This window comes from Eschrichtius robustus, chromosome 11, assembly GCF_028021215.1.
Source record: "Eschrichtius robustus isolate mEscRob2 chromosome 11, mEscRob2.pri, whole genome shotgun sequence".
In the NCBI taxonomy this organism is placed as follows: Eukaryota; Metazoa; Chordata; class Mammalia; order Artiodactyla; family Eschrichtiidae; genus Eschrichtius; species Eschrichtius robustus.
Window position 1 is genome coordinate 21,961,932 of NC_090834.1, and position 19,169 is coordinate 21,981,100.

The following is a 19,169-nucleotide window of genomic DNA, read 5'->3' on the forward strand; positions in this document are numbered from 1 at the left end:
GTGGAACATGCATGTTTGTGTACCATGTGATGTAAGATTCACTTCTGAATCAGTTTTAAAGCAATTGATCACCAGCTCTTAAAAGGCTTTAAGTTTCACATAAAGAATAGACCTTATTAAATAAACTCAGAGGTAATATTTTCTACTATTTAACAGAGAATTCTGGTCTTGATAAAAAGCAAACAAACCCCACAGGTAAAAGAAATGAAGCACATACCAAATGTGTAATACAAAGCTTTTCACTTACTTGGTACTAGGTCGCTTTTGCAGGGCTTTATCCAGGATAAGAGACGGAGCGCTCCTCCTCCTTTCTGCTAGTGTTTTCATTTTCTGTAGAGGAAAAAAGATCACAATGAAGACCACATGGCTTGTAAAGCAAGTAAATGCCAATTTTCAATCCAACTCAGCAAGTTTTGTATTGCCTATCCTTACCTATCAAGGAGCTTGCAATCTTATTCTGGAAATAAAATAATAACATCTAAACTAAGATAGTAAGTGCCAAAAAGTGGTACAGGCAGTTAAGTATTTTTTATGGTCAGAGAACAAGGTGGTTAAATGGTGACTAGAGTATTTGGGAAAACAGCTCATAACCATTATCATCAACTGCAGCTTTACTGCTTATTATGTGCCAGGCCCTATGCCAAAGGCAGGACTGGATTATGTACTTTATACTCTAAAACGTCATCAGAGTAGGTTCTACTAGTTCTATTTCATTGGTAGGTTAGGCCCCAAACTGGGCTTCAGGGACAGACAGAATTTGAAGAGATCAAGTAAACGGAGAAGATAAGTAGTTAAAGCACAAGATGGAGACTAGATTTCTTACACATTTAATAGACATTCAAATTTAAATATTTACACATTGGGGAATCTGTTTTTCCAAAGAGATTTTTTTTTTTTTTTTTTGCTGTAACTTAAAAAAAAAAAAAGAATTTTTTTTTCTTTTCTAAGTGGTATATAAATATAGGATTAATTGGATAATTCAGGTACTCTGTTCTACAGGACCTAAAATTTGTGGTGAGGTTTTATTCAACTTGAATTAACCCGACAATTACTCCCTAAATTTTCAATCTTACAGATTTAACACCTCTAGATAGAGTCAGAGGAACTGCCACTGGATATAAATGTGAAAATTTACAATACAGTCACAAATAGCCATGAGTGAAGTTCAGGCTGTGTCACCAAAGCATTCTTCCTGCTCTACCCTCTCACCCTTTCCTGGCCAGAAGTCTCACCCACTACCTGAGGGCCTAAGCCAGCCATGCTTGGGACTGGATGCTGCTCTAAAAAAACCCCACATAAAACCAAGTGGCTCAGTATCAGTATCTCATTACATGATTCATAAAGGAACTGTTTCTTAATAAAACCTAGATCATCCTAAGGAAGAGAAGAAAAATCAGCTAATGAGAAGGGGGTACTAGACTTCTTTGGCACAGTTCTTTTCCCCCAATTTCACCATGCCCCCATGGATCTCTCCCGTTATTGTTGTCAGCAGTGCCATGGCTTCAGTGTTGCTGTTCCCTCCATTAATCTTTTGGCTCACATGTGAAAACTAAATGCCCAAACCTCCTCAGTATACCTCAGACAGCAACAGAAACAATTATGTAAAAGATTAATAAAGAACAGGAAACAAATGGGTAAGAAATATAGAACACCATACTTCTCAATCAGGAGTTATTAACCATGAATCAGTTTCAGGGCAGGTTAAATTGTATAAAATTTTTTACATGATAGTATTTGGTGCCTTCCTTCTGAAGAGAAAGCCCACAGTTTTCATCAGATTCCCAGAAGAATCTGTAATCCCTCCAAACCCCAGTGATTTTGATAAACTACTTTATATATTATAGCTCGTAAGCCCTATCCTACTGTTTTCCATTAGTCACATCTCCTGGGAACCCAACTCTCAGGAATCTAACATCCTTAGGCCAGTGTGAATGTAGAGGTTGCAGGGTGAAGGGAAATCTAGGAGACAAGTATTTGTATTGCAAAGTCCAGCGGCCTGTTCCCATATGAAGAGTCTCAATTCTGGAAGATTAGGTTGATTTTACTTAGAAAGGTGGCAGTTTGTTCCTATGCAAATTTTCTGCAGGATTCTGTTTCACCTTCAGGTCTAGGTTTGATTCCTACTCCTTATCCTGAATCCCTTTACTCAGGATCTATTTACTATGCTTTGAACTTTGAAATGCGCCCAATCCTTTAAGTTTGACCTGGGCCCCTTACCCTCGATCCGTTTTGACCTTGAGGGTCTGCCTAGTCTACCTGAGCAGGGGCCACATTCCTGGACCTATCTCAGCAGTCTTACTTCTGCTCCTCCTAATCCTCTGACACTACTCTCAGCAGATCCAAGTGCCTAAACAAGATCTTCATTAACATATGATTTCTAATTCTGAGCTCCTTGGCTTTCAGGTTTACAAAGAATTTGGAAGGGGTTCAAAAGACAGCCATAAAAATGATTTAAAAATGTGAAAAAAAGAAAGAGCCCTAAGACAAGTTAAAATGATCTTAAATTCTTCATTTGGAAACAGTAAATCTCCAAAGTAATGCAGTTATAATACAGAGGATAGCAAGGGTCTTCCAAAGAAGATAAGGCGAAAAGAAATGCAGCTATACTATAGACTGAGAATCCAGGTTAATCCCTCAAGATATTTATAAAAGCTGTGAATGAAATTATGAACATAACTTCAAGGGGTTCAGAAACCCCCAACATGGATTCTTGAGGGATCCATGGACTCCAAATTTGAAACCTTCCCATACAAGGAAATCTTTCTGAGAGTGACGGCTGTTAAACATGAGAATGGATAATCAAAGAAGAGTGACAAATTTTCTTCTGTAAACGTTCTTTTAAAATAGGAGTTTTTCATGGAGACCTAATGTAGAGTACCATTTGTATATATCTGTATATAGTAATTAGATTGTGTTTTCTTAGTTATAAAATTGGCAGATGTGTGGAGAAGTCAAATGCTGAGTGTATCTACATCATCTAGTAGACTCATATTCAGAGAATGCAATCAAACTACAGGCAAAATATTATTTTTATTTGAGGTCCTATTGTTTGTACTGAGACTAACTCCACTACTAATGAGACATGCAGCCTAAGGTAATTCAGACACCCTTCTGGGCCTCCATTTCTGTATCTAGAAAATGAGAAAATTTGGACTACATAGTCTCTTAGGTTCCTTCTACTTCTGATATTCTCTTGTTAAGTGTCTACCAAAGATTCACCCTGGACATGCTAGAAAATAAACATTATATACAAAATCAATTTAGAATTCATAGGATTCATTTCTCTTGTAAGTAATAAAAAGTCTTAAGAGTTGTCAATATAATGGGAGCCTAGGTATTAATTCATTCAAAATACATATCCCTTTCTTTTGCTCAAAAGTATAGCAAAACAAAGAACCAATGGTGACTTCAAAAAAATTCACATATCTATCAAAGAATCTGTTCTCAGGCAATAAAGACTTGGATTTCCTTTTTGTTTATAACAACTGTGTGAAATACAATACATGGAAATAGAAGGAGACTATCGATTCCTTTCTAAATGTACAATACTACAAACTTGTCAGGACAGACTGAGGCTATACTTATATTGTACCAGCACCAACAAATTTCCCAGTTGTTCAGTGACAGTGAAAACTATGATCGTTTGCCTCACAGGAAACAGAAGATAGGTTTAAAACAGTGTAGGTTTCTTTGTTAGCTTAAAAATCGTAATCCACAGTGTGGTTTTTCAGAATGCCCAAGTCCTTGATGTCTATATTGAGATTACCTCATAAACAATGGATGCCATTCTGAAACTGAGTAATTTTTAAAAGGTAATCTTCTAAATTGACAAACTAAACATTAGGGAAAAAATCAACTACATTAATCTTTTAGAAATGATTTTCTTGATTTTGTACCATTTGCCAAGGTTTAAGCACTAGAGAGAAATTAGATCTTTCGTTTTCTAAGCTGTCTTCTCTGCAGCTATATTCAGTATCAGAGACAAAAAAAACTATTCTGCCAAAGAGTAAATGAATGGAGATCATAAGTGAAGATGAGACCCAAATGCCTATACTTCATTTTTCTTTCATGTTTCAATAATAACACAAAACTGTAGCAACTTTACCAGCCAACCTGCAGGTGCTTTCCACTTCAATTCTTTTTTTTAATCAGTTGGATGAACTAAATGTTGAATTCTCTGTGTTCCTAACTTGCTTCACAGCTATGCCTCAGTTATAGCATTTCAGATTATATTATAATTATCTTTCTGCCCCTTTCTAGAGAGCAAGGACTACATCTTATTTCCAAACTTTCTCCCGTCCTTCAACAACTACTGAAATTCTACTCTGTAGCAGACCTATCTTTGCATTCCTAGAGCCTGATACAATACCTGGTACAAACTATATACTCAATAGATGAAGGTTTTAAGTGAATTTAGAAATCCACTCATTGTCCACATCTACACTACTGCGCCCAAACCCACACACAGAAACATAAACAAACTTACTTAAAGGGGTTCTACTGGAATGCTATCACTAAGGAAATATAAGCATTTGCTATGGAACTGGATGGTAGAATCATCCTTGTACATTGCAAACTACATCTTTTGACATAGTGTTGACATTTACATTACCATTGAGTTTCATGGTAAACATCTGTCTGATGATTCTTTTAACTTGTTGGCAAGTTAATTTCTTGCCAACAAATGGTGCTGGAACAAGTGGATATCCACATGCAGAAGAATGAAGGTGGACTCCTATCTCACACCATATACAAAAATTAACTCAAAATGGATCAACGATCTAAAAGAGCTGAAACTATAAAAATTTTAGAAGAAAACATAGGCATAAATATCTGTGACCGTGGATTAGGCAATGGTTTCTTAGATATGACCAAAGCACAAACAACAACAAAAAAAACACAGATAAATTGGACATCATCAAGGTTAAAAATTCTGTGCTTCAATGGACACTATTAAGGAAGTGAAAAGAAAACCCACAGAATGGGAGAACATTTTTGCAAATCATATATCTGATAAGGGATTTGTATCCAGAATATTTAAATTTAAGGAACTGTTACAATTCAATAAAGACAAGTAAGCTAATTTAAAAATGGGCAAAGGATCTGAATAGACAGTTCTCCTAAGGAGATATATAAATGGCCAATAAGCACATGAAAAGGTGCTCAACATCATTAGCCATCAGGGAAATGCAAATCAAAACTCTGAAATACCACTTTATACTCATCAGGATGGGTACAATAAAAAAGACAAATAAATAACAAGTGTGAGGATGTGGATAAATTGAACTGTTATTCACTGCTAGTGGGAATGTAAAATGGCGCTGTCACTTTGCAAAACAGTTTGTAAGTTCTGCAAATGGCTAAACATAGAGTTACCATATGATCCTGCAATTCCTCTCGGGTATATAACCAAGAGAAAGGAAAATATATGTCCACACAAAAACATGTACGTGAATGTTCACAGCAACATTATTCATAATAGTCAAAAAGTGGAAACAACCCTAATGTCCATCAACTGATGAATGCATAAACAAAATGTGGTACATCCATAAAATAGAATATTACTTGCCAATAAAAGAAAAGAAGCAATGAAATGTGCAACAACATGGATGAATCTTGAAAACATCATGCTAATTAAAAGAAGTCAGTCCCAAAGGACCACATACTATATGACTCCATTTAAATGAAATATCCAGAATAAACAAATCTATAGGAACTTAAAATAGATTAGTGCTTGCCTGCGGTTTGGGGGATGAGGGAATTGGGATGTAATGGCTAAGGGGTGCAGTGTTTCTTTTTGTGGTAATGAAAATGTTCTAAAATTGTGGAAATGAATGCACAATTCTAGGAATATACTAAAAACCACTGAATCCACTTTTAAGTGGGTAAATGGTATATAAATTATATCTCAACAAAGCTGTTAAAATGAAAAAAACAAAAACAACAGCAACAAAAACTAACTACCAAATGACTAAACCACTGGGTTCCAGCCCAGCAAACTGGTTCATAGCCAGAAGCTATAATTTTCCTTACTCATATAACAATCACCTGAAGTATATTTACATTAAAATGGAAATTACTTATTTGTTTTTTGTCCAACATGTTTTTGTACAAAATATCTGAGTGGCTCTCCATTTGAATTCCTCAGAGATCTGAGGAATATGCCCACCTGCCTATTGTGGTTTGCCACTATTCCTTCCCTATTCCTCCAGTGCCCTACTCAGTATTTCCACATAGTAAATTCTCAATAGCTGTGAATTAAACCAATGAATTAACGCTAACAATACCTGAGAGTTTAAGGTGGTAATGCAAGTGTGCCTATGTAGGAAAATAAAATTTTAAGCAGGTTATCGAAAAAAAAGTTTTGTTCTTTTATTTTCAACAATGCATAAAACACTTTATATTAAAAACCTATATGTAGGGCTTCTCTGGTGGTGCAGTGGTTAAGAATCCACCTTCCAGGGCTTCCCTGGTGGTGCAGTGGTTGAGAATCTGCCTGCCAATGCAGGGGACACGGGTTCGAGCCCTGGTCTGGGAAGATCCCACATGCCGCGGAGCAATTAGGCCCGTGAGCCACAACTACTGAGCCTGCGCGTCTGGAGCCTGTGCTCCGCAACAAGAGAGGCCGCGATAGTGAGAGGCCCGCACACCGCAATGAAGAGTGGCCCCCACTTGCCCCAACTAGAGAAAGCCCTCGCACAGAAATGAAGACCCAACACAGCCAAAAATAAAAAAAAAAATAAAAAAAAAAAAAAAAAAAAAAAGAATCCACCTGCCAATGCAGGGGACACAGGTTCCAGCCCTGGTCCGGGAAGATCCCACATGCCGTGGAGCAACTAAGCCCGTGCGCTACAACTACTGAGCCTGTGCTCTAGAGCACGCATGCCACAACTACTGAAGCCCATGCGCCTAGAGCCCGTGCTCTGCAACAAGAGAAGCCACCGCAATGAGAAGCCCACGCACCACAACAAAGAGTAGCCCCCGCTCGCCACGACTAGAGAAAGCCTGCATGCAGCAATGAAGACCCAATGCAGCCAAAAATAAATAAATTTTAAAAAATTAAAAAAAAAAAAACCTATATGTAGTCTCTCACTGGAATTTTAACTTCATGTCAACCAGGAGATACAGAACTATTTTTGGAACCTCTAAATCACTCTGAATCTGGTCATTCTCAGTTCTCATAGAGATTTAAAGGAAAAAAAGCCTATCAAAAGAAAGGACCAGGATGAAAGAGTTAAGTCAGATGAACTACAATTTTTCATACTTTGCTTTGTTCCAGTCACTTTATGAAGAAAAAAATTCAAGCATTTCAATTGAATTTAAGTCAAATGTACTAAAGTCACTTTCAAACATTTAAAATTAGCATAACGTTAAAATAAGGACTTTGAGGAAAGCTTTTAAGAACTCTAAACTTTCAAAGATAGAAAAAAATGTTTAATCACATTTACAAATTACCTTACTCAAATTTGACTCTTAATCCTTTGTGGCTAATCTGTACAATTTAGTGAGCAATGAACTATTTCTTTCTTGTCTTCCCTACATGTCTGCAGCATTTATTTGCAGAGACATATCTCAAAGACATTGGCCCTGCAAGGGAACAAGGAAATTATTTTTACCCCTGCCCCTTGCTTCTATGTCCTATTATCACAAGGTTTTGACCACTGGATGAGCTGAAGCTTCCCACTATTGTCACTTTTGTCTGTGATGAGTCTGATCTTCTATTTACTCATAATCATCCCAGCCAGAATGTTTGAGCATTTAATTAAAACAAATGTCATCACAGCACAGACTATTATAAAGGGATATAATTTCTTTCTGAATTTAAGAAAGAAATGTTTCTACTTTGGGCTATCTTTCCTCTTTCTGTGAGACAAGAACTTTGAAATAAAATAACAAACCTGAGAATCTATGTAATGTAGAAGAATCAGCACTGGGCTAGGAGACATTGGACCTAAATTCTGGATCTTGGTTCTATCACTTCTCAGAGTCTTCTCTGTAAAATGACATGACTGTTTGACCTACCACAAAGAATCAAATAAGATTATACATGTGAAAGTCCTTTGACAGGGAAAGCACCATGATAGTATAACATACAGAGTAATGCTTTAGAGTGCATAAGTACTGTACGTAATAAATATGAGGATAGTAGAACTCCCCTTCTACATTATTATTTGTTCCTCTGTCTCTACCCTACCCATGCAGACTTCTGGAGTACCACTATGGGCCTTCAAGTTGGCTGGACTTTCTTCTTTGGCAAAGCTACCAGTTTCAACTTCCTGTCATGATTCCCTTTAGTAGCACCCTGGAGTAGGCAAGGTTGATCACCAATGGTCTCTCCCTAATATTCCCTTACAGGGCAGGGCTTCACTAAATTTTTCACTCCACAGTCCATACGAAGTGCTATTATTTCTACATCCATGGCACACTGTGACAAAGGGGTTCTCTGGTTCCCCAGTGCCCATCCACCTGCATGAAGGCTAAGAGGCTTGAATGTATCAGACATTGTTGGAAAACTCTGCAACCTCTCACTTTCCTCCTGCAGAGGGGAAGAGTACAGTGATCAAATCCAAAAACCATAATAGTAAAAACCAGAGTGTATCAAATAAGAATAAAAAACAGGCCAAGATCTGACCAGATTCAGATATACTGTAACCTCATAATGCCTACTGTGGAAGCTGAGGTTCCAGACGGTGAATGTAGGGGTAGAAGAGAAAATAAAGACACTCTCCTAGGTATAAATTAGGACGAAGGTAAACAGGGAAAGCAAAAGGCCACAGAGCAGTTGGGTTTTCCAGATCTTTGAAATATGAGCTGATGTGGGCACACATACATTCCATTTTCAGAGTCCACACACAAGTGACCAGACATCCAGAAACAGGCCTTACCTTTCAGTTGTGCCATGTGACAGCTATCTGTCAAAATTAGGTCAAGGCTGTTCAGCACAGCAGTGACATACTGATAGAGCTATTTCTGCTGTCGGTTGGATGTTTCTAATCTAAACTTGTCCTGCATAAAGAAAATCAGACTGAAACAAAATTATAAAATAAACTGGCTATGTTGCCTACAAGCCCCATTATTGGTGGCTGACAAAAGGCAGTTTCCTCTGATCCCTTTCCAGCCTCCCACATTGTGGCTAAGTCTTCCATAAGTAAACAAAAGCTAAGCATCACCCCATCCTAGGCTGCTTCAAAAAACTGCTGCTGTGGCCACTATCGAATTGAGCATTCACCTTGAAGGCTTTCTGCACACATTAGGACCTTAGAGTCCCTGTGATCTAGAACACTTGCTATACCAATAGAACAGGAAAGCAAACTTTCACCTCAATGAAAGTTTATTTTAAAGGTAGTCTGGGGACTTCCCTGGTGGCCAGTGGTAAAGAATCCACCTTACAGTGCAGGGGCCATCCCTGGTCAGGGAACAAAGATCCCACATGCCATGGGGCAACTAAGCCCATAGGCCTCAACTAGAGCCCGCATGCTGCAAACTACAGAGCCCACGTGCTCTGGAGTCCGCATGCCACAACTAGAGAGAAGACCGCACCCTGCAACAAAAGATCCCGCACGTCTCAACGAAGATCCCGTGTGCCGCAACTAAGACCCGATGCAGCCAAAAGTAAATTAAATAAATAAATAAATAATAAATAAATCTTAAAAAATAATAATAAAGGTAGTCAGCAAGCTCAGGCTACTTACTATACCAAAATAACACAGATTGGATGATTTAAATGACACAAACTTATTTCTCATGGTTCTGGAGGCTAGGAAGTCCAAGGTCAAGGTGTCAGCAGATTTAGTTCTTGGTGACAGCCCTCTTCCTGCTTTGCAGACAGCTGCCTTTTTGTTGTACCCTCACATGCAGTACACAGAGATCAAGCTTTCTGGTCTCTTATAAGGGCAGTAATCCCATCATGGGGATTCTGCCTTCATGACCTCTTCTAAGCTAATTATTTCCCCTATCTCCAAATACAGTTGACCCTTGAAGGACACAGATCTGAACTGTGCAGGTCCACTTACATATGAATTTTTTTTCAATAAATACTTACTATAGTACTAAACCATATGAGGTTGGTCGAACATGTGGATGCAGAACCGTGGATAGAGAGTGCCCACTGTAAAGTTCTAAGTGGATTTTTGACTGCGTGAAGGGTCAGCACCCCTAACCCCCACATTGTTCAAGGGTCAACTGTATTATCATACTGGGGGTTACAGCCTCAAAATCTGAGTTTCGGGAGGACACAAACATTCAGCCTGTAACAGAGGTTTTTGCCAAATACTCTGGAGACTGAGGGGTATGAGTCATGAAACTCCATCAAATCACAATAATAAAATGTACATATATGTCCTCAAAGCACTGTGTATATGAGTGTATGTACATATGTTTGTAAACACACATATATCTAACCTTGATATTATATACCTATTTATTTTTGTGACACTATAGTTTATAACATGTTTTAGCAGCAATTTAAATTGAAGTCCAGTGTATTTTCAGCTACTAATATCTTCTAAGAAGGCAAGTTTTATAATCACAGATGTTTGTTAAGTTGTATGTGGTCCTATAAGGCACAAGACATCTTTACTTTGAAAAGAAGAACCACCAAGTCCTGGATGGCAGGATAAGAACAGTGAAAGAATTCAGACACCCAAATTATTGAAGTTCAAGTTTTCACTTTCTGAAGATGCTATCAGCTGTCTCACTTCTCCCAGTCTACTGAATACGTTCCACCTCTTATCCCGCAGACCTTTCACCAAACCCTAAATCAGAAGAATGGTGAAGGGAAAGAGTTATAAATTGCTTCACAACAAATTTCATTTCAGAACCAAAAAGCAACTGCACCATCTAGGTATCTGTGACTTGTGAATTTTCAGTCTATAAGTTACAACTCTCTATTTAACTTGGAGGACTCAATATTCAAAATTAATAATTACTTTTTACACAAATGTATAAAAAATGTGTAAAAATAAAACATCTTTAACTTTCATTTTATAAAAAACAACATATTCTGTTCTAATATGTGAATGTCAGAGTCACAAAAATTAATTTTTCTTTTGCTACGTTAAAATGCACTGCTGCGTTCACATTTTAAGTGAAGATAACTATGGAAGCAAGTTTTTTCCTACACTCAAGATTCATGATATTAAAATGTTTACTGAATCGAGAGTTTCAGCTGGGTTTCCCACACACAATTTTCCACGGTGGAAACAACTGAGGCATAGGATTCTGTGCACCCACACATAACTTTGAAATATAGTTCTATGAGTTTGGAGGATATGCCAAGTTTTCCAACAGCAAGCAGGACTGAGACATCAACGTAGAAAGCAGGCCTGGCTAAAGAGCTCCTGAAATATGAGTGCCTTATATAAAACATCTGAAAATGACAGAGGACAGATACCAAGGCATAAAGATCACAAATTTCCAAAGAAATTACAGCAATGATTGTGTCACTGATTGTCACTATTAGTCAATATTTACTATGATGGTTAATTTTATGTGTCAACTTGACTGTCCATGGCATGCTCAGATTACACATTATTTCTGGGTGTGTCTGTGAGGGCATTTCCAGATGAAATCAGCATTTGAATTGGTGGACTACTCAGTAATTGAATTGGTGGACTTGTCCTCCCCCATGCGGGTGGGCACCATTCAATCCCTTGAGGACCTTTACAGAACAAAAAGTGGAGGAAGGAGGAATTTTCCCCTTTTTCCTCCCTCGCTGTCCAGCTGGAACATCTCATTTCTTCCTGTCCTCAGGAAAAGATGGTGGTGAATTACATCACCGACTTTTCTGCAGATGGCAATCATGGGACTCCTATTGGTCTGTTTTTCTGGAGAACCCTGACTAGTACATTTACCTAATGGCAGCAGTGAACATAATATTCTGTGGTACACGGAGAAGGTAGAGACTCTGCTCCCTGAAGAAAGAAATTATCTCTCAGGAGAAAAACTTCTCAAATATGCCTTGTTCAACTGCTTATATAAAATTCAAATATACTCTCCCCTACGTCTTATGTTATAAACAATAAAAAATGCATCTATAATCTAGTTGGAAAGAGAAATAGAGTTGGAAGATCTGGGTTCAAATTCCAGCTCTGCTGATTACTACATGCAGCCTTGGCAGGGCTCAGTTCCTTCCTCTCTGAGAGTGCATTAATAATGCCTACCCCATATATTATAATCAATGTGTATTATGTATAGTTAGGCATTTACTTAAAGAAGTTTTTGAAAAATTTCCTTTACTTTTCTGTATATTATAAACAGTAAACTCTTATCTTTTTCCTCAAGTTTCTACCTTACAATATTTGATATTTACGACATTCAAGGGTGACTGCTTTGATGGTTAGTGTTATGAGACAAATACTTGTGCCCCCCTCCAAATTCATATGTTGAAGCCCTAACCCCCAATGTAATGGTATTAAGAGGTGGGTCTATGGGAGGTGATTAGGCTTAGATGAGGTCATGAGAATGGGGCCTCTATGACAAGGTTAGTGCCTTTATGAGAAGAAACCAAAGATATCTAACTCCACCTCCATCTCTCTCACTACTTCTCCCTCCCTTTCTTCCCCCTCACCTCCCTCACTCTTTCTTCTCACTCTGTCTCCCATGTGAGGACACAGCAAGAACTGGAAGCCAAGAAGAGGGCTCTCACCAGGAACTGAATTGGCTGGCGCCCGGATCATGGGAATTCATAGCCTCTACAACTGCAGGAAATAAATGTCCTTTGTTTAAGCCACCAGTTTATGGTATTTTGTTACGGCAACCCGAGCTGAATAAGACAAATAGCATTCACTCATTTGCATGTAAATGTTCTTGTATTAAATCCAATGAAATAAAACTTTTTTTATTGCTTTACAGGTATCACCTGGTAAAAATTACTAATGGCGTCTGCACTTTTTTCGAAAGTGTTTTTATATTCTTTCTTCTTTTGACCCATAAAAAACAACCTTGTGAGATATACAGGATATGGATTATTACCCCCATTTTACAAACAAAGAAACAAAGTACAGCCAGAAGTTCAGAGGTCACACCGGTGATAACAGGCTCTTTCTGATCTAATTCAGTTTTTGATAATTCCAGACTGCTCTCAGCCAAAACAATCTCATGTACCTGATTTTATGCCACTCACCTTGTGAATAACATCAGAAAAGTATTCAGTAGGATACTGGCTTAACCATGAGCATAATATTTTTCTCAGTATTGAAGAATAAAACCAAGTCTTACACACAAAGATGCTTCATTCAAACCCTAGTTGCAAGACACACACATGGCTTAAAGTTGGCTCTCAGGGGTGTTGTACCGTAAACTGCTATAAACAGATTTGGACCCAGAGAATGTAGAAAGAAAAGCCAGAATGAAGTGTATAATAGTAGCTGTTACATTTTTAAATGTTGGAGCTATTTTAAAATCCTTTTGCTTTGACTGATTTTCTGTGCCTGTAAGTCTCTCTTCCCTCCCCAACACCTATCTTATTTAAAGACTTTTCAATTAGTATGTGAAACCAAAGGGTCAGGGGCTTGAAAATGACACAAATCATCCCTAACTGAAATTATTCTAATATGTGCTGCCATTTCATTTCACAAAAACTGTTCTGCCCAAACGTGGGTACACTCAAGGATATGTTATCCAGAAGAATTATCCAGAATTCTACCCATAATGCATTATCCAAAGCAACAAATTGGACACTGTAAATAAAGAGCAGTTCTCTCACTGCAGAAAGTTCTAGTCAACAGCCATGCTCTAGAGGTCAGCAAACAACACCAGGGATTCACCTCCTGTTTTTCTAAATAAAGTTTTATTGGAACATAGCTGTGCCCATTCATTTACATATTGTCTATGGTTGCTTTAGTACTACAACTGTATAGTGGGTAGCTGCAACAGACACACCTCACGGTCTACAAACTTAAATTATTCACTAGCTGGCTCTCTAAGAAAAGGTTTGCTGATCTTGCTCTAAATCATAAACTCTGAACACAGGGGCCATATCTGTCCCTGTTCACTGCTGTATGTAACCCAGCTTATATTTAATGAGTACCTAATATGTAGCACTGAGGCAGCTGCCTTGAACAGTACAGATAATGTCCCTATTCTCATGGTTTTCACAATCTGGTGAGAAGTTCAGGTAACATAACAAGGAAGTAAATAATAATATATAAGGCAAGGCTGAATGCTAAAATGAGAATAAAACAGAAGGTACAGAACATGACTGAGAGGCAACTTCCACTTAGGTAGTCAGGACAGGCCTCTGGGAGAACCTAAGATCAGAACAATTAGAAAGAATCAACACTGCAAAGATGTGTGGCAAAAAAAAAAAAAAAAGACAAAAAGGGAATAGCAACACCAAAGCCTCAGAACAGAATGAATGTGATGACTCAGTGTGTGAAAAGGAAGGCCCATGTGGCTGGAGAATACACAAACAAAGCAGAAAAGGCAGATGAGGGGAATGAAGTAGGGAGGGCTAAGGACAGGAATCTGAATTTTATTCTAAATATGATGGAAAGCCACCACAAGATTTTAAGCAGTGAGGAACATGATCAATTTAAATTTTTAAAGATCATTCTGGTGCTTCTAAATGGAGACTGGGTCAGGGAAAAGCAAAAAAGGTGTTAGACAAGTTAGGGAATTTCTGCAAACGTTCAAGTGAGAGATGGTGGTGGTTTGGTTTCGACTACAATGGCAGCAGTGGAGATGAAAGTGGAGAAATTCAAGATATCTTTTGAAGTGATAGTCGACTGGCCTTTCTGATGGTTGTTGTAGACTGAGGAAATAAATGACAGTAGTTGAAAACAAATTCTAGATTTTTAGCTTGAACAATTGGGACATAGTAGTGTGCATTACAGACACGGTGGGGAAGTACAAACAATAAGAGCCATCACTTTATTGAGTGCTATTATATATTAATATTCACTCAATTTCACATTTAATTTTCCTAACTATCTTGAGGACTTAGGTACTATTTTATTTTTCATTTCACAAATAGGAAACTGTAAAAATTCTGGGGCGGGATAGGGAGGGTGGGAGGGAGACGCAAGAGGGAGGAGATATGGGGATATATGTATATGTATAGCTGATTCACTTTGTTATAAAGCAGAAACTAACACACCATTGTAAAGCAATTATACCCAATAAAGATGTTAAAAAAAAAAATTCTGACCGTTCAGTAAGAAACACATTTTACATCGCTACCCAAAATGCACATATATATAAATGAAACAGAGAAAAAAGTTACACAAAGCAGTCTTTACCCTTACCACTGTGCCAATATTTTCTGTTCTATTTCATTTTTTAAAATGTTGATTGTAACTGGCAGTTTAAACAACACTGATCCAAGTCTTAGTAATTAACAGTACAACTATATAGTGGACTTTTTAAGAAATAAGTCTCATGACTCACTAGGACTACCAAGCACTAAAAAGGCAAGATGGAAACATAAAAGATCAATCTGTTGAGTACTGGGGATACAAAAAGATTGTGGTCCATGAGAGTGCAATGGCAATGATTCTGTGAGCTACAATTTGGAAATATTCTTTTATTATTATTATTTTCTATTGCTATGGAGGTCTGAAACCAAACAGATATGCCTACTAACATTTAAAACAGGCAGAGATGCACTTTTCTGGAAAAAAATATTAAAAGCAAAATACAAGAGTTCTTCAACCTCACTCTTGCTCTAAAAGCAGTAAAAAGCTGTAGAAAGACCAGACTGGCAAAATTTTAAAAGGAAAAGACTAGATTGGTAATGCGACAAATCATTACATTTTATAACGAAGGACAGCATCTTAAGGACAATGGCTTAAGATGCACAGCAACCCTTCATTTATTGGACAAGTACTTCTTGATTGAGCAAGCTACTCTCATGCTTTCTCGCTTAATTACCGTTAGTAAAAAAGGATGAGATCTGTTCCGGAATACAAATACTTTATTTCCCCCAATTCCTTAAGTTTACAGGAATAAAAACTGCTTTAAAACCTATGTTAATTACTGAACATTCATATAGCACTAACCTAGTAAATTCTCTCCCTCTCTCTCTCTCTCTCTCTCCCTGCATCTCTGAAGGGGAAAAGCGACAAGGACAAACCGCAGCCTCCATACATCAAAGGCTGAGCCAGCACTACAGCTGATACAACATCAAGTTCACTGACACTCCCAGATGGCTCCGCGACACGGTCAAGGTCCCTGGGAGCTCACACACACTTCTGTACTCTGCACCGATCTCACCACTCTTCCACTGACCTCTAGCCAACCCAGGATCCTGTTGGGAAGAGTCATGAAAGGCAGTAAGATCCGGACAATCAGGGGAGCCTGCGTAGCCCCTTAAGGTTCCAATGATACAAATGCAGTGCCTCAAGACATTTCTTAAGGATGAGTTAGGTTATCCCTCTAATCCCAATTTTTCTCCACAGAAGCTGGAAGGGCACCACCAGGGCACAGAGAAAAAACAGCCAAATATCAGGTTTTGGGGGAGGGGAGGAGCGAGAGGAGACATGGCTAGAAACACCCAAATCAACTCCTCCGAGAGCCGAGCAGCAGAGGCCGGCAGCTCGCGGCCACGTGCACTTGCTGAGGGAACCGTTCCAAAGAAACCTGACCCCATCGGAATCGGCACGCCGCTCGGCGGCCGTGTTTATCCGAAAGGAACGCTACAAGTTGTTGCCCGCATGCATCCCTCCTCCCAGTTTTGTGAGGGGCCACGCGCGCCGTCCGCACGCCCACACCGACACCCGACCCCTCTCCAGCCCCGCCGAGCCCCGAGGGCCAGGGGACAAGCGTAGGGCGAAGGCCCCTCCGCCGCAGCCCACCCGCCCCACCCAGCCCAATTCCAAGCCGAACCGGCCCTCCGCGTCCCCGGGCGTCGACCGGGAGTCGTTCTGTGGGGCGCAAGCACCTCTTCCCGGCCACCCCCAGCAAAATATCGCGGAGAGACCGCGTGCAGGTGAGGGGCTGAGCCCCGCAGGCGCCGCAGCCCGGCCGCCTACCTTCCTCAGCGCGGTAGCCCGCACCCGGGCGGACGCAGCTGCCCTGACGACCTCGGAGCTGACCCCGTCAAGGGACGGTGAGCTCCCGGGGGACCTCAGGGAACCCCGGGGCCGGGCACCCGGAGGGGCCGGGAAGGGCGATGCCCCAAACCCGGGCCGCGCGCCCCGCCTGAGGGAGGAGGGGGGCGCGGGTCCCGCGGCGGATGGAGACGGGGAGGGAGGCTGCCGGGTCCGCTCCGAGAGCGACTGAGACTCCAGACGCGAAAAACCCGGGGGTGACGGGGTGACTTGGGAGACGGGAAGGCGGGAATGGCCTCGGACGAATGACGCGGGCCTCGAGTGTTAAATCCCTGCGGCGTCCGGCCCGCGCGGCGGCGGCGGGCGCCGGGCCCCGCTCGGCGTCCTCACCTTCTTGGTTCCGGGGGCGCCCGCGATCCGAGACACTCCTGTCAGGGAAGAGGAGCGCCCCGGCTGCCCCCCTAGAGTCTCCTGCTGGGGGGACATCGCTTCCATGAAGAGGACTTTCAAGCAAATCCCAGCCCAGGAGGAGGCTACGCAGGCATGTCCGTGGGACGGCGGCCGGACGGGCGAGGACGCGCGGCGCCAACGCGAGCGCCGAGCTCAGGCGGCGAGCCGGGCTCCGGGTGCGAGCCGCGCGCCTCCCGTCGGGGCCATGTACCGCCGCCCCCGCTCGGCACCGCAGCTGCAGGCGATTGCGGCGGCGACCGCCCGACAGCGCCGCGGCCGCCCCGCCTCGGGCCCGCCCCTCGGCGCCAGGCGCCCCGCGCTGGGCCCTCCCCCGGCCGCCCTCCTCCGGCCGCGGCCCTCCCCGCGCCGGTCCGGCCTGAGGCGCGCCCTTCTAGATATATATTAGGGCACGGGTGCCCGACCCACCTTCTCGGTCTGCGCCTCCGAGTGGGGCCAGCCCGAAGGAGCTCACCGGCCGGTGTCACGAACGCAGGCCTCTAGCGTGGACGCGCGCATCTCCCGCTGCCCAGCCCACTCGCACCCGACCCCATCCTTTCCCGCGCCGCGCCCGTGGGGAAGGCGCCGCGTTAGCGCGTGGAGCGGCGCAGCTGTGGCGACCTCAGCCTGAACAGAAGAGTGGCAGCGATTCCTGCCTAGCTCTCGGCCGACCGCCGAGGGGTCCCCCGCCCCCGCCTCTTCCCTGCCCGGGAGGCCGGGGACGGAGTCGCACGTTGCAGAGGGCCGCGGCCGCGCACATGCGAAGCCCGCGGCGCCGCCTGACCTGTCGTGCGGTCCCGCACGTTAGCCTGCCCGCGGTGGCTCTGCAGCCGCCCGGCAGCAGCCCCCGCGCAATTTGCACCGGCGGTTTCTCTGCGAGCTGCAGAGACCCGGGCATTGCAGACGTGCAAGCGCAATTAAGGAAAATGCGGCAGAGAGAGGACTCTGAAATTTGGCTTAGCTATTGAGAAGGCTACAATATGTGGAAGTGTTTATCAGATATCTGCTCCGAGAGCATAACTTCCTGTCAGCCCAAATAGTGGCAAATTTTTTAAAGGCTAAAGAATAATCAGAGGGAGGGGATTTGCAGCCGACCTGGGCTGAGTTGAGTGTTGCCTCACTTTGCAGGACTGGCTGACTGGGGCGGATGATTCGGTAGGTGGCATTCTTCCCTTGGAGTCAGGACTCCATAGGGCGGAGTAGTGATGAAGGACACCGCTCTATGATACTAGCTTGTGGAAGAGGTTTGTTTGTTTTTCTGGTAAGAAATAACAGATTGAGGCTCCTGCTGGGTTGCGCTGTTATCAGGTCAGGTTGTAGAAGAATAGGGCTCTGGCCAGCTCTGTTCCAAGCAGAAGTTGCTGTCCAAAACACACCCACACACTACCACCACCACCAAACCCCGGAATTGTTTATTGTGGAAGTAGTGGGGAGAAAATATTCCAGCCCAATTTAAGCCTCGTCCATATCACATTGTTTAAAGTAGGCTTACGCAGGCTTTGTAAATCATGCATGCATATATATATATATAAAATTTTATAAATCATATACACACACACACACACACACGTTTTCAGGGTGACTCTCTGCTGCTTAGATCCATGTCCAGAGACAGGACTTTGCACTCACCCTAGAGTTTTTCATGAATTTTACACTGCAGAGGGCTTTACAGCTCTTTTCATTCCTTGTTGAAATCATGCTATTGTGATTCCTATCATGAATGGATGATTTCAG

General features: G+C 41.7%; 1 protein-coding gene across 5 annotated transcripts in view; it reads right to left on the bottom strand.

Annotated features, from left to right (window-relative positions):
- ARHGAP20 (Rho GTPase activating protein 20) overlaps nt 1–17,942 on the bottom strand; it is a 138,144-nt gene extending 120,202 nt beyond the window's left edge. For 2 of the 5 annotated variants that reach the window (XM_068556243.1, XM_068556242.1), the window contains exons 1-2: nt 17,379–17,654; nt 248–330 (exon numbers count right to left, since the gene is read on the bottom strand). In XM_068556243.1, the coding sequence (XP_068412344.1) occupies nt 248–330; nt 17,379–17,483 (188 nt within the window). In that variant the 5' untranslated portion in view covers nt 17,484–17,654. Of the gene's footprint in view, nt 1–247; nt 331–7,898; nt 7,921–16,970; nt 17,321–17,378; nt 17,655–17,864 lie in introns of those variants that run through there. The other 3 variants (XM_068556246.1, XM_068556244.1, XM_068556247.1) reach the window with 3 other exon arrangements.
- Nucleotides 17,943–19,169: the final 1,227 nt, after the last annotated feature.